General features: G+C 46.4%; 1 protein-coding gene across 4 annotated transcripts; it reads right to left on the reverse strand.

The window, feature by feature from the left end:
* Positions 1-566: 566 nt before the first annotated feature.
* CTNNBIP1 (catenin beta interacting protein 1) lies at positions 567-22,905 on the reverse strand. Of its 4 annotated transcripts, none has more exons than XM_064730650.1 (5): positions 22,887-22,905; positions 11,554-11,643; positions 8,967-9,088; positions 8,450-8,540; positions 567-2,749 (listed from the first exon to the last, which is right to left on the reverse strand). In XM_064730650.1, exons 3-5 carry the CDS (start codon positions 9,060-9,062, stop codon positions 2,622-2,624), a joined length of 315 nt encoding a protein of 104 aa, XP_064586720.1. In that variant the 5' UTR covers positions 9,063-9,088; positions 11,554-11,643; positions 22,887-22,905; the 3' UTR covers positions 567-2,621. The 4 variants fall into 4 exon arrangements, with proteins under 4 accessions (XP_064586720.1, XP_064586717.1, XP_064586721.1 ...); XM_064730647.1 differs by lacking the exon at positions 22,887-22,905 and adding an exon at positions 22,263-22,497; XM_064730651.1 differs by lacking the exon at positions 22,887-22,905 and adding an exon at positions 22,263-22,492 and having other exon boundaries at positions 567-2,780.
* Between the last annotated feature and the right edge of the window lie 2,532 nt (positions 22,906-25,437).

Below are 25,437 nucleotides of genomic sequence, written 5' to 3' on the forward strand. Positions count from 1 at the left end.
TGGAGCCCCATTTCCACTTACAACAGGCCATGCCAGACACAATGGGCTTCCAACAACTGCAGCACCTGCTGCCCACCTGGGCAGGGAGGAGGGTGGGACTCAGCTCTCAATCTTCTCCTCAAGCTCTGCAAAACACAGCGTGTTGTGAGAGGCACACGAGCAGCCTGGCAGGGCAAGTACAACAGCACATTTGGAAGCTCTAAAGGAACATTTCTCCCCAAAAGACCACCCAAAAAGCGTGTGCGTTTCTTGGAAGATGCCTCCAAAGCTTTTCCACTCCCTTTCTGAATGCCTTAAGCACTATATGGTTGATAATTGGACTACAAAGCCTTTTCTAGTTACAAACATTTCAAATTAGATCTGTGCTCAACTCTGGCCTCTAAAACATTTGATTTCCTGGTTTTATTGGTAATGGTTTACCTGAGACAGCAACAGGAAAATTAGAGAAATTTGTACAAACAATAAACAAGCCCCCCATGCTGATGTCCTGTGTCTTTCTCAAAGGTGAAGCCAGGTGTTTTTCATTTGGCAGCTGAGCAGTGTAATAAATCAATATGAAACAAGAGTAGATATTAAAAACTGTATTTTCCGCCCTGCCCAAGAGTTACATTTTCAGTGAAAAGATCAAACCACACAAAAGATCAAACCACTTTGCTTATTGAAAAGCCTCAGCTGCTGAGGAGTGCCCTGGATGGCCAGGGAGGGTCAGTGCCAGCCCTGGGATGCCACCCCAGAGTCACAAAAGCCCCTCAGTTAACACTGTGAGAGCTCCCCCTCTGCCCCAAATTCACATCAAATGCTTCTCAGGCAACCAAGTCAAAATCTAGAGAATCCTATGGGCTCATTCCTGGTTTATTTTAATAAAGAAATTTCTTATCTGGCCCCAACAAAAAGGGGTAAAAGATTTACTTTCACATAGAACTTTACAAAGCTGCAACTGAATCAAAAGGAGCATTTTCATAAATAGATGTACAGTTGCTCTCATTACACAGCATTTATTTGCTCAAGATAATTTCTTCCTTGTGCTCACGAGTCTGTTCTTCCTTTTATGGACAGTCCATGGTTTCTCTCCAGCTTCTCCCCCATTTTGAGACACAACAGCATCCTGTCAGCAGAATTTCTGGCCATGAAAATGGTCATGTTGTCACAGTTAGATTCTAGAATTGTCACTGTAAATAATTAACAACCATAGGAAAAGAACCAGAAACAGGTAAATTGAGTTCAGGTTTAATAGATTCTGAAACATCTCGAAGTCAGTGCAACCCACAGCAAAATCCAGAAGTTTTGTAAAAACCACCTGCACACATGAGAGAGAATGAAGTGCTTGGTTTTAGGCAGCAGTGCTGGAGACTCTGTGCAGATTCCTGACCAGTCAGTGCACCTCAGGAACTGCACTGCAGCTTTTGCAGCCTGTCCAGGTGTGTGTGTGCTTTAAGGCCCTGCTGAGTGTCCCTGTACCCTCAGTGCTGACAGCAGCACTGCTGCCTCCTGAGCAGCCCCAGGAGCCTGCTGCTACCCTGGCACCCAGAGAATTTCCCTCTCACCAAACACTGCAAGGAGGGAAACCATGTACAACTTTTCAAGTGACTAGAAACTTCAGTCTATTAAAGCCCAGTGCAAGCTGGATTTAAGTTAATGATCATTAATTGTTCCTAACGTGAGAGCTACTCTTGTGCAGCAGTCAAAGGGTTAAAGTGGAACTCTGCAGTATTTTAAACACGTTCACATATTCTCTATGTGTACAAATTTGGCAAATTCATGTCACAGCCTCAGATCTCACTCTTGCAGCTCCTGCAGAACTCCTGCAGGGAAGCAGAGAGGAGCCCTGGGCAGGCAGGAGTGCCAGGGCTGGGGCACAGCCCCCGTGCCCACCAGGGCTGGGCATCCTCGGCCTCCAGCCTGGCCAGGTGGACTCCCTGAGCCAAATCTGCTTTGACACATGCTCCCAAAAGAGCTCCAGGCCATGGAGCAGCTGAGTATGGAAAAACTGATTGCATCAGAAACACTGCAGCCAAAAGGAAATCAAACCATGACTTCAAAGCCAATCAAAAAACCAAAACAACCCCCCAAAAGCAAGCGTTTATATGTGTGTAGAGGTAATAAATATTGCAAAGCACATTTGTCTTTTCCCCCCAAGTCAATAAGTATAAAGAAATAACCAATGCACCAAAACATCAGCTTCCTGCAATGAAAACGTTGGAGTCAGCAAAATACCTGCAAGCCAACTGAAGGGAAAGCTTTTGCATTGTCACCCAATCACAAGTTGCTTCCAGTTCTATGCAGCCAAATCAAACCCTCTTCAAATTCACAAGTTTGACCTAAATAAGCACCACAGCATGAAAAGCTTCTTTAGAAGTAGGATGTCAAGAGACTTTGTTTAAAATACAAAATAAAACGTGAGATAAAAGGTTTCCATTGGTCAAGTTTGAAAAATTGCCTTCCTTTATCCAACCACAGCCTGTCCCTTTGAGCCAACCAAAAGCACACCTTTGGGTTTGTCCTTAATGAACACAGCCCGGCTGAGTTGCAAAATCTGACAGGAACAGATGGCTGTGAGATGCATTCTGAGGGTTGGGCAAAGGGAAACAACATTACAAAGGAGAAGGAATACCAAGGAACAATTAGGGTGGGCAGAGGAACTTATTAATGCTCAGCCATCCTCCTCTATCTTCAGGAATCTCACTGTCCTCTCCAGTTCTGTGTTGTTCAGGTGTCCTGTAGTTACTGTCTTCTGTCTTCTGTCTCTGACCTGGAAAATGCCATCACAACATCCTCAGCACCTGCAACAACAATGGATACAGGAAATCTGTGCCATAATTACTTCCTTCAAAGAGCAGGGGAGAGATGCAGTACCCCAAGTGTCATTCTAAACATCCACACAGCCAACAGGAAAGGAAATGACAAACCAGGGAGTGCCAAATCAGTGCCTGTCCCAGGCAGGTAACTGCTCAGCTCCACAGAATCCTCTTCCAGGGCTTTGCAAAGCTCAAATTCAACTCAGATGGAGCACCAGCATGCAAAATTCCTCCAGTCTTTTACCTGAAGCATATCAACAAGCAAACCTCAGTTTTGTGCCCCAAGCAACTTCTGCCCATACACCTGCACACAAGGTAAAAGAGGACTAATAAAAATGCCTCATCTGATCTCATTATATGAATTCCATTTCTCAGTTATCTAATCTGCTCTTCAGTTGCAATATAGCAGGAAAAGTGGCCAAAATGGTAAATTTAAATTCCTCTTGCTCGTGTTCTTAAAAGCTACACCAATGCTCCTGAAATGCAACTGCACTTACTTTTATACACTTCACAATTTATTTGTTATATGTACTCAAAGGAGGAAATATTAAGGACCAAGCAGTAGTAGTTTGTTTTTCATATGTAAGGCCCCTATCTTATATAAAACTACATCAAAAACTGCTCTGATGCACCCTCTTGCCAGCATTCAGAAGCCCTGCAGTCATCTCCCTTTTCATCTCCTGCACAAACTGTTTCTTCCTTGATCAAAACATAAATGATATATAGCACCAGGACCCAGCTCAGAATTAACAAGCTGCCTTGTTGGTTTTAAAACATGCAAGAACTACCAGCCCCTGAAGAAAAACAAGGATTTCACTTGCAAGGACGGTGACAAAGCCTTGGATGCTGGAGGGGCTGCAGCAGGAGGAGGCCAGGGCAGCTGCAGCAGCACCTCCAGCAGCAATTGAAAGGGCAGGAGCAGCTGGAAACATCTGGCAAGCACAGAGGCTCACCCAGCACAGCATCAGCTGCACTCCTTCACAGACCTGATCTTCTCCTGGGTCTCAATGGAACAAAATTCCTGCAGGTTTCCTTGCCATCCCAGGCAGGAAAGGAGGCTGCATTCCACATAACCCCAGAGCTCCTGCCTGCCCCAGCAGGAACCTCCCAGAGGCCACTGAAGGCATCTGGCCACATCTGGAGGTGTCCCCAGCAAGAGAACCTGGGTGACATTTGTCCAGAAAAAGCTCATCCACGTTTCTCAGCATAAAAACAGGCTTTGTTCCAGCCCTGCCCTATAACCCAAACCAGCCAGAGCCAAAGGAAACCAAGGTGCTCATGGAGCAGCTCTCCAGTGCTGTGCACAGACACAAACACTGCCAGAGAACAGGGCTGGCCCTTCTGAGTGCCCAGGGAAAGCAGGGAGCCACCACCCTGAGCTGCTCCTGCAGCCCCGCTCGGCTCCCACAGCGGATGTTTTCCTGCTAATCAAGTAAAGTAATGTCAAAAGCAGAGCCCAGGTTATGAAGTTAAGCTGCACATGGCCAAGAGGCTGTGACTGAGACAATGGGATGGGAACCACGTCTGCTTGGAGCACATCCTTCACTGAGCTCTGCACTTCCAGCAATTAATGTACAGAACAATGACAAAGGCACACTTTTACCTGACCTGCATCTGTACACACAGCTGTCCCTTTTCTGGGCACACATTTCTACCCTGAAATAGAGACTCACAACATCCCCAGTGAAATACTCCCCATCTTTTATGATTGCCACAAACCTTTCGACATGCAGATACTTCTCTCACTGAATCTGCCTCACGCTTTCTCCCCCTTGTTCTTCCTACAAATTAACAATAATTAACAGGTGGGCTTATGTCCTATCTTAGAACGTAATAGTGACAATCTTACCCCACTAACTTCCAAAAAAATCTCACTGAGATTATGTTCCAGTTGCAGCTGGTCAAATTGCTGAATTTAGAGTTCTTTTACACCTCTTGTTCCTCAGTCTTAGCAAGGCAGGATGAGCTGAAGGTCAAATGCCTTTAGTGCAGGGCACTGCAGCCTGAGCTCAGCGTGCCCCTGCTCCCTGCCCACCTCCATGGCACAAAGCTTCCCCAGGGGGCTGATGCCAGAGCCAGGACCTGGCACAGAGCATGAACCCAGCAGGGTAAGGCTGCATTGAAACCTCACCACCTCAACACCACAGGAGATGCTGACACCTCCAACAGCTGCTCTTCCCAAGTGCTCTGTGAAGGAGAAATAGATACATACACCTGATTTGCTTGTAGTCACCTGCAGAATTAATTAAACCCCAAAAGCATTTAGAGATCAGAAGGTTTCGCCTGTTGGGAATTTCTAAAGGCTGCCAAAATTAAAAAAAGAAATTCTTCACTTCACACAAGATCTTTGCATACATACATTTCTTCAACCACCTTCCAGCAACAATCTTCTAAACATTAACTCTTCCCTGGAATTCCCAGCATTAGCATCCCAGGCTGGCATTCTAAAAATACCCCAGGCACTGCTGAGAGCAGCAGCACACTGAAACAAGCCTTGTGCTCACCAGAATGAAAGGGCACTGAGCAGAGCTCGGTCTCCATTCTCCAGCAGCCCCTGCCAGGCCCTGGGCAGGCTCCCCTGAGCCCCACCAGCAGCCTGGGGGGTTCTGGTGCCCCACACCAGGGAACAGCCTCACCCAGGCAGGCAGGGCCTGCATCTCAGCCCTGCCCTCCCCTCGGGAGCAGCTTCCTCCAGAACAGCACCGCTCTCCTGTTGCTATAGGAACACCAGAGCTGCAGTCACCAAGGCCTCAGCACATCCCGTGCTGCCTCCCTGCACTGCTGCCATTGCCAGAGCTGCCAGAGCAGAGCCTGCCCAGCCCTGGAAATGCAGGGAGCTGGGGAACAGGGAACATGGGGCTGATGCAGGAGATGCTTCTGTGCACAGAACTGCCTGAGAGGCATTTTGCTTGCACTCAAAAATATGTGAGAAAGCCTGAATTTCATCAAGTGTGAGCTGTGTTAGCTCTTGCTGCAATGCAGGCAAGACCAGTGTGTGAACATCCCAAAACAGCTCAGGATTACATCCCCTCTCCAGCACACACTCTGGTTGAACTGAGATGCCTCAGGGTTCCTCAGTTATTCTTGGAGCCGTAAAAACAAACAACAAACACTCCACAGATGTCAGCTAAAGAGCTCCCAGAGTAAAGAAAAACACCCTGGACTTTGCATTTTCATATAGGTGTTAACAATGATTGAAAAATAAAATGACATTAATCTTAGACTCAATTACCATATTTCCTCTTCCAATAAAAATAAGGATAAACTGAAGGGGAGTCTTAGCCTTCAAGCTTGGTTAAAAATTACAGAGATATTCCAAGATGCTTCTTGATCCTTAGACAACAGAGTCTCAAGGAGGAGCTTTAAATGTCAGAGATTTTGGCATTAGCAGTGGCTCAAGGAGGGTTTATGGCACAATTCAGCAGGGAGAGCAAAAACTCCTTCCTTAGTGCTCTGCCACATCCTGACAATGGACACAGAGGGTCCCTGTGGGCAACAAAGGGGCTCAGAGAGAGCCACAGAGCCTGCCCAGGAACCACAGCAGGGACAAGCTCAGAACTCCACCCCATCCATCCTCTGCACTCTTACCAAGGAGACCCCACAAACCAAAACAAGCTCCTGAAGTGGAGCCAGCCTGCAGCCCTTGAAGGGACACACAGAAAGCTGCAGGTCCATGACAAAGCTCTCAGAGTGCTCAGGCCAATGATGATGTCATTCTGGTTTTGGGGACAAAATGGGGGTGTGAAGTTACCTTTGTGTCTTTTGTGCCTGCTGGAGGAAAATGGCTCTAAAGATACATCAGGGACACGTCAGGCTCAGATCAACCTGTCCTGCTGTGGAACAATAAACTCTGAAATCCACTGAAGTGCTAACTTGGTGTAAGTTACTCCCTAAATAACACCTCCTTTTGTTGTTGTGTAAGACAAGCTGCACAAAGGAAAAAAGAAATCCTCCAGAGGAGATTCAATGAAAACAGAAAAGCAGGGAAGAAATTTCCTTTAAGCAATCTTGGAGCAACAGAACAGGGAGTGTGTGGACTTGCAGGGCTGTTCCAGCACCAGGCGATGCCATCTAGTGGAGATGGGATCTCCTCCCTTAGGGTGGCACATCCCACACCCATGCCATGGTATTCCAGCTCCCAGGAATTCCATACCCAGCCCTTCCTGTTTCTCTGACCCAGGATATGGCAGAGGGCACAGGCAGCAGCAAGCAAGGAGCATTATCATTACTGACTGTGAGAAACTGGAGAGATTTCTAAGCAAATCAAAGTCCTGAGCAATAAATTATAGTTGCTTCTGTCTGTGGAGCACACTACAGCTTCAGCACCATGTAGGAAGTATCTGTGTCCCCTGGCTGGACTTCTGATTTTCTCACCTTTTCTTTGCCAAAGTGCAGGTAATTCAGCATTAATTCAGCATTGATTTCACTGGGAAAAATGTAACTTTGAAGGATAATGCTGAAAAATGCCAACTGCAGCTAAGTCTCTCTTAACTGAATTTGTCTACCTCAGTTTTTGACAAGAAACAAGAAAATTCTCACTTTAGACTGGCAGAAAAGTTGTGTATTTTGGCTCAGAATTCCTCAAGCATATCCACCTCCACCAGCCCCCAGCTATGCAAGGAATGAGCACAGCAGCAAGTTTGTGCAGGTTGTGTTTGCAATGGATTTCTGGATGTCTCAGATCTACACTCAATTTCTGCTCAGATCTTTCTGGCTCGAGTCTTACAATGCTCCTTCCATTCCAAGCTGCACCTTATGAACGTGACCTGGCACAGGGGCTGTGCAGGGGAGGGAGAGGAATCCAGTAACAAACATTCAGGTCCAGAAGAGATTGGTGAACCCAGGGCAGCTCCACACAACCGTTTACCAACACTTCTGCACAGAATTAACCCAGCCAGCACATCCCAGCCTGCAGGGTGGCTTCAGCAGGTGGCAAACGATGCTGCAAGTCCAGGAGGCTGCAGGGGCTGTTTGCTGAGGCTGCTGCCCAGGGAAAGCAGCTCCGGGGCAGAGGGAGGGCACAGGGGGCACTGGGGGGACAGGGAGCACTGGGGGAACTGGGCAGCACTGGGGGCACTGGGGGGGCACAGGGCAGCACTGGGGGGGCACAGGGCAGCACTGGGGGCACTGGGGGGGCACAGGGCAGCACTGGGGGCACGGGGCAGCACTGGGGGGCACTAGGGGCAGCACTGGGGGGCACTGGGGGCACAGGGCAGCACTGGGGGACTGGAGGGCACTGGGGGGGCACTGGGCAGCACAGGGCAGCACTGGGGGGGCACTGGGGGGCACAGGGCAGCACTGGGGGGCACAGGGCAGCACTGGGGGGCACTGGGCACAGGGCAGCACATGGGGGGCACAGGGCAGCACTGGGGGGCACTGGGGCAGCACTGGGGGGGCACGGGCAGCACTGGGGGGGCACAGGGCAGCACTGGGGGGGCACAGAGCAGCACTGGGGGCACTGGGGGGGGCACAGGGCAGCACTGGGGGCACGGGGCAGCACTGGGGGGGCACAGGGCAGCACTGGGGGCACAGGGGGCACTCACCCTGGTCGATGGAGTGCTGGGGCAGCTGGGGGGCACTGGGCAGCACTGGGGGGGCACAGGGCAGCACTGGGGGGGCACAGGGCAGCACTGGGCAGCACTGGGGGAACTCACCCTGGTCGATGGAGTGCTGGGGCAGCTGGCTCAGCTGGCTGTTCACCACCCCCGCGTACGTGCGCAGGAACTCCTCCTCGCTGGCCGTCAGCTGCGGGCACAGAGGGGACACAGGTGACACCTGAGCCCCCAGCACGGCACAACCCCCCCAGCAGGGACAGAAACCACAGCCCCTCTGCTCTGCTCCTCACCACCTGCACCACCCTCACCTGTGCCCAGCAGCCAAATGGGACATCATGAACCCATGGGCAGGCTCAGTGCCACCTTAAAGCAGCTGCTTCACTTGGCTCCTTCTCCAATAGTGAAGAACTTGAAATCATTTATCTACATGTGGTAGTTCCAGGCATCACAAGCCTTATAGTATTTAAGCAAAAATCAATTGTGTTTAAGTGATAACGGTTAAATCCAGGATAGCTCAAACAATTCAGCATTAAAGCAGACCATCACCTGCCCATCTCAACAAGCACTACCCCAGTTAGTCCAAAGTGGTCTGAAAACCCTGTGAGGAGAATCTTACGTTTGATCCCATCTTCCTGAGCATGAGCAGCACTCTCACTTTCTGCTGGATGTACATCTCCTCCGGACTCTTCCCGGGGACGCCCTCTCGGTTCATTCCCCTCCTGCCAGCTCCTGGATTTCCTGCAGATACAGAATCAGAAAACTAGAATAGGCAACGGGGTCTAATAGGAAATAGAGGAAAAGTTTCATTTCCAAAATACCTGTTTTCCACCAGTGGAATATCCTGGGAGAGCAAGGGATCACATCCTTCCCCAGAGAAACCTTTAAAAATGTCAGCAACTAAACTGGGACTCATACATGCAACTGAAACATTCACAGAGGCTCATGCTCACATCCCCACAGCTCATTATCTGTGGTTATGTTACTGCTTGAGTAGAAAAGGAATTGTAAGAACTAGATGAAAGAACCACCCTGACAGAGCAGTCTGTGGTTTGGGGTTTTTTCCATAAATAAGCACAAGCAGAATGAAAACAGGATGCAGAATGCACAGCCATCAAGCCCACAATGGCTAAACAAAAGCTGTGTGAAATCTAAACTCTTAAGTCTTCCTCCTCTTTTTCTTTTTTCCTTTATATATCATAGAAAAAGGCACCTGCGTTACTGTAAAAATTACTAACATTTATTTGGAAATGGTTTTGGAGAGAAAGCAGAACTAAGAGGAGCAGGGAAAGAGTATAATTTAAAAGCCGAGCTTTTGCTTCTTATTTTAATAAAAACAATTATGTTCTGGAATAAACAGACTGTGCTATCCAAATTCTATAGCACAAAGCATGATTATTATATGAGTATCTGGTAATTATTTAAGTTCCACAACAGGGTGTTTACTATGACAAAAAAACCCCCAACTTTTCACTCCCAGAACTGGGCCTGGTCCTACTCCAGCCTATAAATGTGATTTCCTGACCCCCATAATGAAGGGAACACACGACACAAGGCTTGCATAGGGAAGGCTGATCCCAGCAGGTTCAAACAGTTTTCCCAGTAATGTTCTCCTGCAGTCATTACCAACCTCTCCTCTCACTTCATTTCCATTATTACTTTTAAGGGAAAGTAATCTGGGCGTGGAAACCGTTTAAAATTACACAGAGGCCCTCCTGAGTGAGTCAGAAGTAATGCAAACTTGAGCAGCAGCTGCTGGGACAGGCTTTGCCACCCACACCACTGAGCAGGGAGATAACAGCAGGAACAAGTGAGAAAGATCCATCATCCCTCCCTGAACACGTTTCAGTGGGAAGAGCTGCATGAGCTGATTTGCTGTAGATCAGCCTGAAACCTGCAGCCTGTACATGTGCAAGGTGGTGGCTGTTGGGGCTTTTTATGCAGCCAGCAAACTGCTCTCTGAAGGGGGAATGAAACAAACCCATCATTTTGCCTACTGTCAACTCAAGTAAGCAAATTGGATTATGCTACTGGGTTTGTACTCCACAGTGCAATTTACTGAGTGCTAACAAGTGATGCCAACAGTAAGGCAATGAACAAAATAAGATAGTGGGCAAGAGACATTAAGTTATACACATCCAGAGACTGATAAAACAATAAACATTGATCAAGATATCCAGTCAGTCTGAAAGTTTGGGACTGGTTCCTAATATTGTAAATACTTCTCAAAAAACATTGTACTTGAAAAGAGAAGCTGCTGTACTAGTAACCAATCAACCTAGGAAAGAAAAATCACAAGAAAAGCTGAACTGCAGGAAGACATCTACTGTTTAAAAATGAAACAGAATGGATGGGATATCAGTAGGTGGCACCATCCACAAGCACCAAGAAAATGCCACAGCTGCCCCCATGCAAACGAGGAGGACCCCACTTCAGCACTGCTCTGCACAACAGGAATTACCAGACCTGGTTTGGTCACTATTCATTGTTTTCCACCATAAATATCTTCCAGTTGTTTATTAATTTTCCAGCTTTAAAAAGCAGTGATGGGAATTCCTATCCAAGCCTGGCTCTTCTGAAATAACCTTCAGCCAAGATGGGTTTGTCACAAAGCCACCTATTTAACAGGAAGGATAAAATCCTAAAGGCTGCCCATTCAGTGAATGCTTCACACAATTAGGAAGCAGCATGGGGGAAAAAAGCACCCGATATGGCTCAAAGAATATGCACAGAGAGGCAAACGAAGCTTTCAGAGCACCAGCACTTTGCTCTCCCCACACCACACAACCACCCTGCCAGCACAGCTCTCCCTACTCAATGACATTGAAGTGGAAAGAGAAAGGTCTTAAAACAGCACTCAGACCCCAGCATGAGAAATGGGAACATATCTCTGTTTTCTTGTTACATAAAGCTTTCAGAAGACACAGTTTAGGATGACAACATTACCCAGCATATGCTACATGAGAAAATTTCCAAACCCACATAGAAAGCTGGTCCATGCCCAGATGACAGCACGATCCACATTTGCAAATGAAGGACTGAAAAATCTTTTCAAAACACTTATCAGCTTAGTTCTCTCCAGAAAGCTGCATTAATATGCTGCACATTATGAAATGCTCCTTAAGAAACATTTCCCTGCCCCCACAAATCTCTCTGGCTCATGGATGAGTGGCCACTGCCCCATCCCCAACCAACAAAACACATACCTGCTTCTAAAAACCACAGGAGATCAGCTAATCCACGTGGGCTGTCCTGACCAGTGACTGGAGCTGGGAAAAATGTACAAGGGAACTGCCCTGTGAAAACAAATGAGCAAAGAGTTACAGAACACACTCAGCTGAAGCCCAGAAAGATCCTTCATTCAATACACCTTCACTCCCAGCCTGCTTTAGATTCAAAATTCAAAAAACTGCACAATTGTCTGGAGCTGTAAACATAACCTTTTAATGTGTAAAGTTCTTTACAATCAAGCCATTCTTCAGCTGCAAGATTTCCACCCCGGCCATGCCAATGGCATTCCCAATCACTTGAGAATGAATTGCATTCAAGCTTTGCATTCTTTAGGCAGCTTTCAGCACAAAACCCAGCTGATAGATGCTGGCCTCAGCAGAGAGGCGATGGGATCTCAGCTGAATCTCTGGGAATCGTGTGCCTGGCACTGCAGGAAGAGAGGCCAAAGGCTGGTGAAGCCACTGAGAATGCACCTTCTGTATCAGATCTGGAGCTGGTCTCTCCAGGTGAGGGCGAGGCAGGTGTGCAGAGCCAACAGGGAACTCTGGGCTGCCCCTGCTCACCTCTGGCAGCAGAATGTGGATCCCCTCCCCAGTGCCACTCTTCCATTCCTTTCTCACAAAGAAGACTGACCCCTGCATTTCAAAAGCTGCAGTGTCAGTCAGGAATGACTGAATTCTTCACTAAACTCTGTTAAAAGAATAAATGCTTCAAGCCTGTCCTGCTGCATCCAACACACTGCAAATGGACATAATTGGGTCACCTAATTCTCCCTTGTTTGCCAGGCACAGGCAACGAAATTTAGTTCTCATTACTTTTAAGATGATTCACATGACAGAATAATAAACAACAAAGATCTATATATTAGAGCCAACCCTGCCGGCCCAGCTTTGCCAAGGAATAACGTGAGTGTGAGAACACCCCTGCCCTTGCCCAGTGTCCGGTTTTCGGCTGTCTGGAGGGCCTGGAAAGGCCCGGGGTGACCTTGGGGCAGCCCGTGTATCAAAGGACGAGAAGAGGCTTCAGTTCTTCTTTCGGTCTTTATGTTTATTAATTGTTTATCTAAAAGATTTTCTCTCGGCCCAACAGAGCTCTGCTCAGCAGCCAGCCATGAGCACACTCCCTGCCCTCCGGGGCAGCCACCTATCTTTATACCCATGGTTACGTGTACAATATTTATCATTTTTCCCCAATACCTTTTATTCTTATTGCCCAGTGCACTTTTAGTAATGACCAATCCCAAAGTGCCACCATCACCACAGAAGATGGAGGAGAAGAAGAAGAAGAAGAAGGGCAGGACACGCCCCAATTCCTCCTCTCACTTCTCTAAACCCCCCTGTACAGAAATCCTAAACCCTGTGTTTCACTCTCTAATTAACAATCCCTTCACCATTCACCCCGGTGAAACCCTCCTATCCTCACACAGGTGTCGTCTCCTGTGTAGGATCAAAGTGCAGCCACCAGACACTTCTGGAACATTCCAGGACTCCCGAGCCCCCCAAGGGTGCTCTCGGTGACACCTCAGTCCTGAGGTGCTGAGATCCCACAGCCCAGCAGGACAGAAATGTGTCCTGCAGGCCTGCCCTTCCCTCCCCTCTGCCTGCAGAGGGCTGGCTGAGGATCCCAGGCATCCCCCCAGCTCAGCCAGGCCCTCCATGGGGATGGGCAGAGCCAGGAACGCCTGCCATGCCCATCTGTGTCCCTGCAAAGCCACCTGGGCTGGGCACAGCTGGGCACCCCTGGCACACCAAGCACGGGCAGCGCCTGAAGCTGCAGCTCTGGCAGGGCAGGGAGTCAGAGAGCAGAGAAAGCAGACAGGGGTTTGCAATGGGCAGGTGGAGGAGGAACTTTACACCTAAAAACACCCGGGCTGCTTTGCAAGGATGTTACCCAAGTAAAGTAATAGCTAAGTACTGCCAATTTTCCCACTTCCAATTTCCTCACCTCTCCTCATTGCTCCTTGTTCTGAAAACTCTCTAATGAAAATAAAATGGTTTCTTCCCAAAATGAATTAAAAGACCACAGTGGCTTTCTCTTCAATCACTGACCCCAGACACAACAGTACATAATGAAAAAATACTGTACTGTAAAAATATGTAACAGTACATAATGTAAAAATACTGTAAGTTAGTCTTCCCTTTTATTCTTCTTTCCTAGCTAGGTTTAGAACATCAGCTATTGGGGTTTCACTTCAAAAAAAAAATGCAGACAGGAGAAATCTGTACTCAGTCTCAGTTTAACTTGTCTGTTTTACCAACAGATGGAAACAGCTCCTCAGGAAACTCAAGCCTCACCAGCAAGAGCTGTTTTGACTGAACGCCCTCAGAAGAAGATTCCAACACACAGCAACTGAAAATTACAGATTTGTAACTGCATTTCCTTCACTTCCACCTACACTGGTAAGAATTCCAAACCTGGAAGGGACTTTCTGCTGGACAATGTCACAGGTAAGTTCATAATTAAGAACTCCCAAATTCTTCTGACTCCCCTCCTGTCACCTTTTTAAATAAACAAACAAAAATTTCACATCTCAACAGAAAAAGAGACATGCTAAAAAAAAAAATGCATCTTTATAAATTCTGCATAAAGGAAGTTACTTAAGCATCCCATTCAGTTTTAAATCCATGCTTATTTAATGCAATGAGAAAGCAGCATGAGCTGTAGTCCTCTGTAATGCTGAAATTCCTAATGACCGCATTTTACTGGAATGGGAAAACACAAAGTGCAACTGAGGAATCTGCACAGCCTAAATTAAGGGGGACAAAAATAAAAAGGCAGTAAGCTGTTGGAAAATGTAGTATTTTACATATTCAGTCTTAATAATTTAGGGTACTTAGAGCAGCCATCTGGCAAGTTCTTTAAAGCCTAAGTCACAGCTGAGTACCTCTTTAATATCTTGCAGCATTTCCAGTTATAGCCAAAAGAAACCCAACAGGAGTTAGTTCAGCTACAATTTATTTTTTTGTTGAATCTGACTGGTTCTGTTGAAGGCAGTGAAAACCCTCAATTAATGGGAAAGGATTATAAAGCTCAGCTAAGGAGTTATGGTGAATAAACCCGAGCCCTGCAGGTTCCCTTTGCTGCACACAAGTGGAGTTGAGAGCAGCAGGAAGGGTCCCTTTGACTCTCTGATATCATTATCAAGGTTAAGCCATCCCCTCCACAGTGCCACCACCAAGCACTTCAGTGCTTCAGCATGGTCGTACTGGGAAGCTTGGAAGTGCAAGGGGATCCTGCCCCTCATTTAAGCCTTGTTAATTTTCAAATGACATTTTTCAGAGAACAGTGAAGAGCCCAAAAAACCTTCCAAGCTGGAGCCTGAAACCTGAAGTCAGGAACCAGAGTCTGCAAAAACCCTGCTACAAATTTTCCTCTAATTCACTCTGACTCGTGACCTTCAGTCACAGGCAGCTGGAGACTGGATTAATTCCCATCTCCAGAGGGATACAATGAAGAATTCATAACAGCTACCTATTTATAGGTGAACAGTATGAACTGAAATATTTAATACGGGTTTTTTTTGTCTTCCTTTCTATGTTCAGTGCTACCTTTTAGCTGACTTCAGAATCTGAACCCAGTGTCAGATTTAGGTCAATTTACTGCTGGAACTCCCAGACGTGGTAGGTTCACATCTCTTAAATGTTAGATTTAAATTTTTAACGAGACACTACAGTCCTCCTTCTTGAAGGAGGACAGGAAACAGCCCCAAACACGGCCATTTATTCATGAAACATTTATGAACACAAGCAGGGGGTTTTCTCCCCAGTGCTGGAACACCTCTCAGAGCTTCAAAATGGGCTTCAAAAGTTCCAGTGAAGTGCATTCCATAGAGCTTCCCAATATACCAAAACAGCTCTTACATCAATGCTCAAGCTGACTTAAAAAATAAATTTAAAAAATCCTACTATCATAATCACCACTTTAATGAAATTAAATTTGCCTCCTGACCTTCAGGCACACACAAACCAGACAATTTCCCCCCTTGTCTCAAGAACAAGACACTCTCACATCTCACACAGTTAAAAGAGGCAGCACAGGGTTTTAGGTAGTTCACGTCAGTCAACTTGAAGCCTCTGAAATTAAACGTAGTAACAGCAACAAAACCTGAAAGAAAGCCTTTCATTTCACAAAGGTATTCACACTTCAAAGATGAATGTGTCAAAAATTCTTACAAAAGTGACAGCACTTTATAAAGAGCAGTTTATACACAAATTGCACCCCAGTCCAAGAGACAATTCCAATACTTTACTCACGATGGTCCCCAACAGCTGCAAGGACAGTGCTGCTCCTGTCCCAACCATGGGCTCTTCTCCTATTTAAAACAAAGCTACAAATCTTCTAGGCAGGAAATTAGGCACTAATGATAGATAGCCAATGATTTAATTACCAGGTATCCCACTGAAGAATTACTGATAAAAAGTGTTCAGCATCCATCATTAAAATAGAACATTAGAGCCAAGATTTGTATGGATTTATCTGTAAATATTTTATTTCAGAAACAGAAAATTTCTGGAGAAGATTTCAGTGCCATTTCTCCCATCTTCTCCCAACTTCTCCCATCCCACACACAGTGCTGGGTGAGAGCACACCTGGTGGCACAGAAAGGCTCTCTCTGTGCGTACATATATTTACATATTTTTATATTTGTATTTATAGGCATTTCTCTGGTACTCATCTACACAAGATCTACAGACAGCCAGGTATTAGTGAGAGCTCCCAGTGTGCTGCCCTGTAATTTTTACTGACATCTGAACATCATTATTGCCAGGTCACAGCCATTTCACACTGCAAATGCCTATAAATCTGTTATTGTAGAAAGATTATGGCCAACAAGATTTTTTAAAAGCAATTAAAATGTGAGCTGTTATTAGGTTGGTGACTAGTTAGCATTTTAGTATTTTGCAATAGTGTATCAGAGTACATTGTTAGGACCAGAGACTCTCAGATTAATAGTTCTTTACTACCAAAATTGTGTAACCACCGGACAGCAAAATTAAACAGTGTTCTGGCCTCCTACATCAATAAAATCTGCTGTAAAATGTGGCAAGCACAGCCCCTTATGTCTCCTAGTTATCTTGCCTCTTTAGGAAAAAAAACCCCAAACTTCTGTGCTGCTTTCCCCATGGATGCTCTGAATAACGAAAAAGAGCAAAGAAGAGGTTTCAGTTCTGAATCAAGGTTTAATTTTCAAAACCATTTAAAGAGATCTATTATTAATAGCTCTTGCTGTGAGCTGAACTAAGAATTAATGGCTCTTTGTCTAATAAGGCCACATGCCTCCACCATGTCTGTGGTACCAAGCAGAACACAAACTCTGCCTCCTCAGTGCCCCCTGAGCAGCAGCAGAGCTCCTGGAGAATTTGGGGTTTTGCTCCCAAGACCTTCATCAAACAATAATGCACAAGGCTTTTCCTGGAGAGTGTTCCATAGGCTGGTCTCAGTAGAGGATGCCAAGTATGCCAGCCTCTCTCTTCTCTGGACTTACTAGAAACAAAAAGCACAAGAGGAGGATTTTTGCTCCTTCCTTAGGTCACCAAACAAGACTGTGCTGCAAAGATATCTGATGGACAGAGGAGGGGGGAAGGAAAAAACTCCTTGTCAGTTTTAAGAGAGGACTTTTAACATCCACTAGTTGAAAACAAATTCCTGATTGCACACCAGTTTTACCACGGACATCTTCCTTCCCCTATGTTTTGGCCAAGTGGGATTGCAAGGAAGGAAATCTTGCCTTCAGGAGACTTCGTATTTCTCAGGAAAATGGATGCAATTTCCTTCCTGCCGAGGCACCATTCTGAATGTCACCTGAACTCCCCGAGCTGGGGCACAAAGCTGCAGGAGGGGAGTGGTGTGAGAACTGCAGAGTCCCCTCAGACTGAGCAAACCCAGGGACTGAGCAATTCCTGAGCGCAGGGGAAGGACACAACACACGTGCCAAAGGCAACCACATGTGAAAACACTCATTTAGATGAATCAAACTGCAATACATAATGATAGCAACAGCAGGAGTTAGCCCAGAGACCGTTCACAACAAAGCTCGAGAGTGGCTGATCCTCACACAAGGTAAAAGCACTGCAAATCCCAGGAGCAGGACTGCACCCAGCCACCACCAATGTAAGGCAGAATGGGCCAAGAGAATGACTGGAAGAGCAGGCAGATTTCTGCAAAAGCACAAGCACAGTTGGGCACACCTCTGCTATGGTTAGCTGCTCAACAAAAGGCAGGAGCTGATGGCAATTACATCTGAAACTGCAGCCACCAAGAGCAATGAAAGGAACCCATGGAAAACAAAGGGCCAAACTGCAGTGCCTCACACGTGCTGTTCCACACACAGTACTTTATTTAAAGATTAAGACATAGATTATAAAAGTTACTGAACTAAGAATCTGGACAGTGAAACAGTAACAGAATGGTTGCAGCTCGATGTGAACTGTGAAAGGCTTATTTTACCAAGTTCATTGTAGCTGCTGACCAAGATTTCAGCAATAAAAGTTCTGTTTAGCAAAACCTGATGTTTCTGACCTCTGAAGTTAAGCAAAACCTTTCACGAATTCCACATAAACCTACGAGTATTATTTGGCATCTACAGACATTCCTGAAAAAAGGCAGCTAAGAAGACATGAATGCTCCTATTTTTCTCAATTTGGCATCAACTCTTGAAGTTAATTATATTGTAAGTGTTATTGCTGATTGGTTTTGCATAAACATTCAGTTAACTGTGTTTATCTTGAAGTCTGATATTGCCTCCCCCGACCAACTGAGCAAGCTGCCAAGGCACAAAGAAATTTCCAGTTTCCCACATAAGATCCAACACACTCAAAGTTAGGAAACTCCATTAAAATTACATTAAAATGGCAACAGGCACCAGAGATCCCTGCAGCTGCACTATTCCCTCCTCAGTTCTACAAAAAGCCTTCCTTCAGTAGTTTACCTGAAGTTGTTTCAGGATTTATATTCCTCCTTTACAGCAATTCTGCTGTAAAAATTTAGGTCACATTTCCTTTAAGGGTGCACGTCCATGTGTACTTATTTAAAGCTCAAGGAAATTAATTAAAAGCTCCTCACTGACTTCACTGTGCATTGAATCAGGACCTGGATGAGTTCAGAGGCAAAACAATTACACTTTAATTAAACATCTCCACCTTCATGTGAAGTAGTCAACTAATTTTATGGAAGGATAAACTGAGTCAGAAGGTTTCTGAGCTTGGTCATGGTCATAAACAGAGTTGATTACCTAAGTTGTTTCCATATTTTTTAGCTGCCCTTATAACACAGAGAAAATGGACTTGGTGAAAAATCAAATAAATTCCTGCTCTGTGTATTTGCATAGAATAAAACAGAATGTCCTGAGACAAGTGGAATGGTTGTACAAATTTACTGACTCCACCTCTGTTCCCCAATCAGTAGCTCATTTAGTCAGTCACAGGAATTCCAATAATGCAAGAAGTTGAAATTATTAGAGGGGTTTTTTTGAGATTTTTAGGCTGTCTTGTTTGTTTTTAAATATCATGACTAATTATATCTATATTTCTGAAAACAGAAATAGGCTTGGCAGATTTGATACTTGTAAAACCTTGGATGTATTTACTGAAAAGCAAGAAGTATGACTCCACTTTCTGAATTCAGACTGACATTTAAACCCTACAGAAGCTCTGCAGGGTTCTGTCAGATCACCAGCAGTGAGCAGAAACAAGAATGAGCTTTCCTCACTTTTTCGAGCATTTGTTATATAATGCTTCCTCAACACTAAGGCTGAAAATAAATCTGAGAGTCAGGAGAGTGTTCTCCTCATGCCAGTACTAACTAATGGGTTTTGGTTAATTTGCTGATCTTTGATGTCTTCTCACCTCTAGTTCTGCTCCCTCTGCACTCTCGTGCCAATGGAAGCTCATGGACAGGGCGCAGCTCTTCAAAGGGAAAAAGAACTGTAAGAGTTTCCCGTTCTCAGAGACACAACACTGAACAAAGTGCTTTGGGGGTTTTTCCTAAATGAAGTTACTTGGTAAAAAGTTTTCAGCACATTTCAAACCCATTTACATATAATTTCTCCCTCATACGTAGAAGTAAGACCATTGAATTACCAACACTGGATGTGGAACAGGTGACAATGTTTTCATTCCAATAATTTATGTCTTTGGTGCACATCACCATCAAAACTGGGACTGGTCACACAATAGCTTTAGCCCAGAACACAAACATTTGGCACATTTGGCAGGACTGCACTTTTCCCAATCACTTCTGCACTACCCAGCCCATGGTGTGGTGCAGCAGCAGCAGCTGCCTCTGTCCTTGCTGCATTTCAGCAGGAAACCCAATCTGATGACAGCCTGCACAGTTTTGCCTGTGCATGTATAGGAATATTTCTGATACCAAATCCTTTTATTTTGGAAAAAATTCTCCTGGAAGTTTCTCCCAGCACCTCCAACAGCAGCCCCCCAAAGCCTATTGCCTTTCTGTGCACAGCACTTGGGTGGATGTTTGATGCTGCAAACTAGGTCAGATGCTCAGGAGGGTGCTTTGTAGTCAACAACCAACTTAGGAACTGAAATACTTGGTAAAAAACATAAATGTTTGTGTTGGTTACAGATGACAAATATTTTGGAGAGGAAAATCTTCTATTAAACACATATAAATAGATGTAATTCTGACAAGCTGTTTCCTAGGCAAAGCATCAACCTTGAACAGCTTAACCACATCAGGCACTTTTAGGTGTTAGCTCTGTTTGCCCATATGCAACTGCAGGATGATTTTTAATTTTTGGCAGCAGATATGTATCACAGTCATTGTTAGTATTACAAAATCTAGGTTTTGTTTCCGCTTGCTTCTGGTTTTGTTTAGAAAATAACACAAATTGTTTTGGAAACCTCTCCCTCCTCTTGCAAAGTGAAGCACTCTCAAACCCTGGACGGGGGAAAGGATGGAGGGGAGCAGAAAAGGACACAGCTACAGATTTCCCATAAACCTGGGATTCAGAACTGGCTTTCCCAAACGCTGCACAGGATGTTCTGTCAGTGACACGAGCAATAACTGATTTGTTCAGACAGGGCCAGGGGCTCCTGTTCACTGTGAGCACAGCCCTGCTGATGGCACAGGGACTGGCACAGGGACGGGCACAGGGACCCCTGCCAGCCCAGGGATGCTTTCCCTGCTCAAGATTTCATTGCACTGCACCTCAAGAGGAATCCTGAAAGCACTCTTCTGCCCTGTGTAACTTTTCCATAACTTGTTGCAAGGCTTACAATGAACTAAAAGAGAAAATTGCTTTAAAGCAGATTTGGGTCCAACCCATCACCAATTAAGTTTTTCAAAATGGCCTTTGCTCCTGCATTTGTTCAGTCCTTCTTCAGAGATTTACTATTTCTGTGTACATCAACTAACACAGCACACAGATCCCCAACAACTCTAAATTACACTGAGGGAGCTGCCAGTTTCTCCCACGATGCCAAAGATACAATAACTGATGATGCTTTTTCAGCTGAGGGCAAAGTGAAGCAACAGAAATGTATCTGAAGTACACCTGTCACCATTTTCCAAATTAATCTGTTTGTCAAGGCAAAAGTGGCTTGTAGCTTGGTAAGAAAACCAGCCTGTATTTTCTGTATGCTCTCTCACCTTGAATACCTGTACTTTCAGAATAAACCCCACTGAAGTGCATGTTTAGCCTCATTTTTTCACCATTTACATAGAGGTTCTCCTTCAGCAGGCTATTTCACATCACACACGAGCTCCAAAAATAAGCAAGGCCAAAAGAAATTGAAAGTCTGTGCGTTCAGCAGCCAAAAAAAAAATATAGTAGGATTTTGTAAATGTCTTTAAAAATACGTTCTTAAATACTCTCTAATCATGCCTCTCAGCATACTGGAGCCAGCTTAGACCAGGACTGTGAACCAGCACACCTAACTTGCCTCCAATGGTGTTTTGATTCTTTTTTTAAATCCTCACATCTGCAGAATGTCTCATGCTCATCTCACAGAGCATCAAAGCTCGTCCCGTTCAACATGCCAAGATGAGGAATGGACAAATAAAAGATGATATACAACAGAGCAAAATATTCTCTTCTTCAAGAGAAAGCAAACCCGAGCCTGTGAGGCAAACATGCCCTGATGAAGCACATCTGGATGTTGAGCAGAAAGGAGGATCACGTCTCATCTGTCTCTGATACATTCTGATCCGGAGGGTGATGCTGTCCCTCTCTCACGCATCTTCCCAACAGGTAAAAAACTAACGTGTGCCAACAAATACCGCCCATATGCACTGAAAGTTACCGAGTGCTGCCTCAGAGGCTCTGGAAACCCAGTTTTTAGCCGAGGCAGGATTACCCAGGGAAGCCCTTCAGTAACCACTGTCCGAGAGGCGTTTGTGCAGCGAGGGCCGGGATGCGCAGGGGCTGCCCGGCGCTGGGTGGCACCTGCCGTCCGTGCCCCCGGTACACCCCGGGCACCGCTCCGGCTGCCCCCGCAGCGCAGCCATGCCCGGGTGGGACCCCGGAACGGGCGCCTGGTGACGCAGGGGGTGATGGCAGAAATGAGAACGGCACCTCCCGTACCTGTGCCGCGGGGCCGGGGCCTGCCAGCGGAGCGGGGAGCGGGGAGGCCCGGCCGGCGGAGCGGAGCCGGCCCGCAGCGCAGGGAGCCGGCCCGGGCCAGCGCCTTTGTTCGCGGCCGCGCACAAAGGGCACCGCGCTCACCTGGTGCGGGGCCCGCGGCCCCGGCGCTCCGGCGGCTCGGGCGGCGGCGGGGCGCGCTCGGCACGGGCGGGCGAGAGCAGCGGAGCGGAGCCGAGCGGAGCCGCCTCCTCCTCCTCCGTCGTGACTCACCGCGGCGGCCCGAGGGAGGTGCCTGGGCGGCTCCGGGGGAGGGACCCGCCGCGTCCCGGCGCCCAGGGCAGCGGCGGCGCCGCAGGCAGCACCCGAGAGCCGGCCGGGAGGAAGGGGCGGGGACGCGGGGCAGGGCCGGGGAAGGGGCAGCGCCGGGGAAGGGCCGGGCAAGGGGCGGGCAGGCCGGGCAAGGGGCAGTGCTGGGGAAGGGCCGGGCAGGGGCAGCGCCGGGCAAGGGGCGGGCAGGCCGGGCAAGGGGCAGTGCTGGGGAAGGGCCGGGCAAGGGGCGGGCAGGCCGGGCAGGCAGCGCGGGCAGGGCGGCAGGCGGCAGGGGCATGCTGGGAAGGGGCGGGCAGGCCGGGCAGGGGCAGCTCCGGGCAAGGGGCAGTGCCGGGCAGGCCGGGCAGGGGCAGTGCTGGGCAGGCCGGGCAAGGGGCGGGCAGGCCGGGCCCCGCCGCGGGACTGCTCAGCCGGGACAGCCCGGCACGCACTCACCTGAGCAGCATCCCCTGGAGGGACGCGGTGCCGAGGTCCCGGCGCTCCCGCTGCCCCTCCCGGGCCGCCCAGATCCATCCCAGCGGGGCGCGGGGCTCGGTAACGCTGCGCTAAGAAAGTTAAAGACACTGCAACATCCAGTACAGCTTGAGCTAATTCAGCCAATACAGAAAATGCCAGCCTCCAACTAGAATAAGTGGTCATTTGGTCATTGAAGCACTCAAAAATAAAGTAATGCTTCACCTACATTGACTGAAGCAGAGTAAAACCCCAGTGAACACAGAGAGGAATTAATTAAAACTAAAACCAAAGAAGACAGAAGCCACCAAAGGCTCTTCACCCTGCTCCATCACTCATCTGCATTATGGTTTCCCACTAGGTTAACAGCAACCCTGCCTCCTTACAGGGTGCATTGGTGAGGCCAGCAAGGTAAGCACAAAATTCCTGGAGATGAAAATGCTTTGTGAACCAAGTGTTATTTAGTAAAATGCATCTGTTCTCCACTCGGTATTTAACTTAATTGCATAAAGATAGTCACAGTAATGAAATAGGTGGCACTTCCTTTAACAGCTTGATACTTAATGACATCAAAGCCCGATGCCACTGAAATCCAAACCCCACTGCCAGCTAATGAAGGGCTTAACATGAAAGCCTTTGCAAAGAGCAAACCCAAGCCTCTGACAGGAACAGGAATGGTGCAAATGTGCTGGGATCTGAGATCACTGGCACATACCCACAGCACAGCAGGCAGTAATGATTATTAATTATTTAAGAAAAGAACATAAGAGCTCCAGCATAAGCTGAAAAAAATATGCAGAAGCATTGCACTGGGATCCTCCAGTTGGATTACTGTTAATTAGCACAGTACATGAGTCTGAGGGAAAGATCTAAAAGCATCTTATGCTAGTGGGAGCATATAATTAAGCCATCATTTGCATCCTTGCAATAGTATGAATTTCCTTACTGATAACATCATGGGCACAACACCATTTTATGACTAAGTACTGTCTAGCTCTCCTAATTCAGCTGGCTGACTGTACAGCAGTGCAATGCAATCTTACACATCGTCAATTTAACATCCTGCATTTCTTTAGGAAGAGTTTTAGCAGGGAGAGATACCACAAGGCTTCCTCTAGCCTAGGACAATTTTAGATTTATTTTCCTAAATCTGAGCTCCTGCCCCACCTTAGTTTATTCCCTTTGAGCTTACCGAGATGTTTAGCTATCAAGCAAGGTGACATCTTGCCATCAGCCACTTGTATCATCCTAAGACATGATGGATGCTCAAGAGGCCCCTCAACTATGCTAGGTCTGCAAGAGACAGAGTAAAATATTGTTCATGTCTCATGGGAATGCACAGAGCCTCCCAAAGCAAACAGAATGTAGAACTGCATGTGATCAAATCCGTTACCTCCCAATCATCACGCTGCCTGACCTAACCCTCAGCAAGGGAATGTCAGAAGTTTAATTATCTAAAGGTTAAGTCTAACAGTTTTACAAGTATTGTATAAAGACTTGATATTATTTTACCAAAATCTATCAGATTAAATGGATTTTTCTTTTCAACAGCTTCTAATCTCTTGTTTAATGAGGCTGCTGTTTATTCTAGTAAGCCAAAACTTCATGAAACCTTTTCCTCCGAATCCCTGCTTGACTTAGAAAAATTCTCTCAATTCACCCTGTCCTTCCTGATCTGCATTTGTTTCTTAATCAGCTGGGAAATTCATTTAGGATTCCTTCACAGCACAGCTGCTTCCACCCTCCATGTCCCTCTGTACTTGCTGGCATCCCCCTCTCATTAAGGGCTTCCAGCAGCATCTGCACACACAATCCCTGCTTTCATTATCCACGATTCAACCACACACAACAATAATGATGTGTGGGGTACCCAATGAAGGACTTGGTTTTAGTTTGGAATTCTTTTGTTAATATTTCATATGTCAGACTTAGTCTGAGAATTCAATTCCATCAAAATCATGCATTGATCCCACTTCAGCCAGCAGTGATAGAGCCTGGACTGCCTGGCCATAGGGTGTCATTTACACAGAGCTCTCTATCAAAAGGAATTTGACTTTTACAGGCAAAGTAGCATGGGAAAGTAAGGGATCTCTTAAGAAATCTTGTATTTTTTCTTCAGCACAAAGGTAACTTGCTACTTTTCCATTCAAGATCAAAGAAGGGAAATAACTCAAGGAGACAAAGATAGAAGAAAGAGAGGCAGAATATTTGAAGCTTCAATTTTCTAACACTTTTTCCTTCAGATCAGTACAATCACTGAATTCACTCTATAGAGAAAGAAGATTAAAAAAAGGAGGTTATATACGGCCAAAAAAGGACTCTGGGAACTTTGCTGATGTGTTTAAAGCTACTGTACTTTACAGTTCTTATTTCAGAAGTAAAATGATAAACAAAAAACAAAGCACTTTTAATCTTCAAAGCAATGTATGATCAATAACAACTTCACAGCACTCGATATTTAAGGATCATAATCTGTATTTTACTCCAGGAAAGAAAGATGTGTACAGAATGAGTGATCTGCCCAGCTCCAACA

Source organism: Zonotrichia leucophrys, chromosome 21 (genome assembly GCF_028769735.1).
Source record: "Zonotrichia leucophrys gambelii isolate GWCS_2022_RI chromosome 21, RI_Zleu_2.0, whole genome shotgun sequence".
Lineage (NCBI taxonomy): Eukaryota > Metazoa > Chordata > Aves > Passeriformes > Passerellidae > Zonotrichia > Zonotrichia leucophrys.

What these genes read in the sequence shown, in the direction of transcription:
- CTNNBIP1 (XM_064730650.1), bottom strand. Translation starts at nt 9,062, where the DNA reads ATGAACCGAGAGGGCGTCCCCGGGAAGAGTCCGGAGGAGATGTACATC. An exon ending in TCAGGAAGATGGGATCAAAC is followed by an intron (nt 8,541 to 8,966) that starts GTAAGATTCTCC and finishes CTGTGCCCGCAG; the next exon opens with CTGACGGCCAGCGAGGAGGA. An exon ending in CCAGCACTCCATCGACCAGG is followed by an intron (nt 2,750 to 8,449) that starts GTGAGTTCCCCC and finishes GGCATTTTCCAG; the next exon opens with GTCAGAGACAGAAGACAGAA.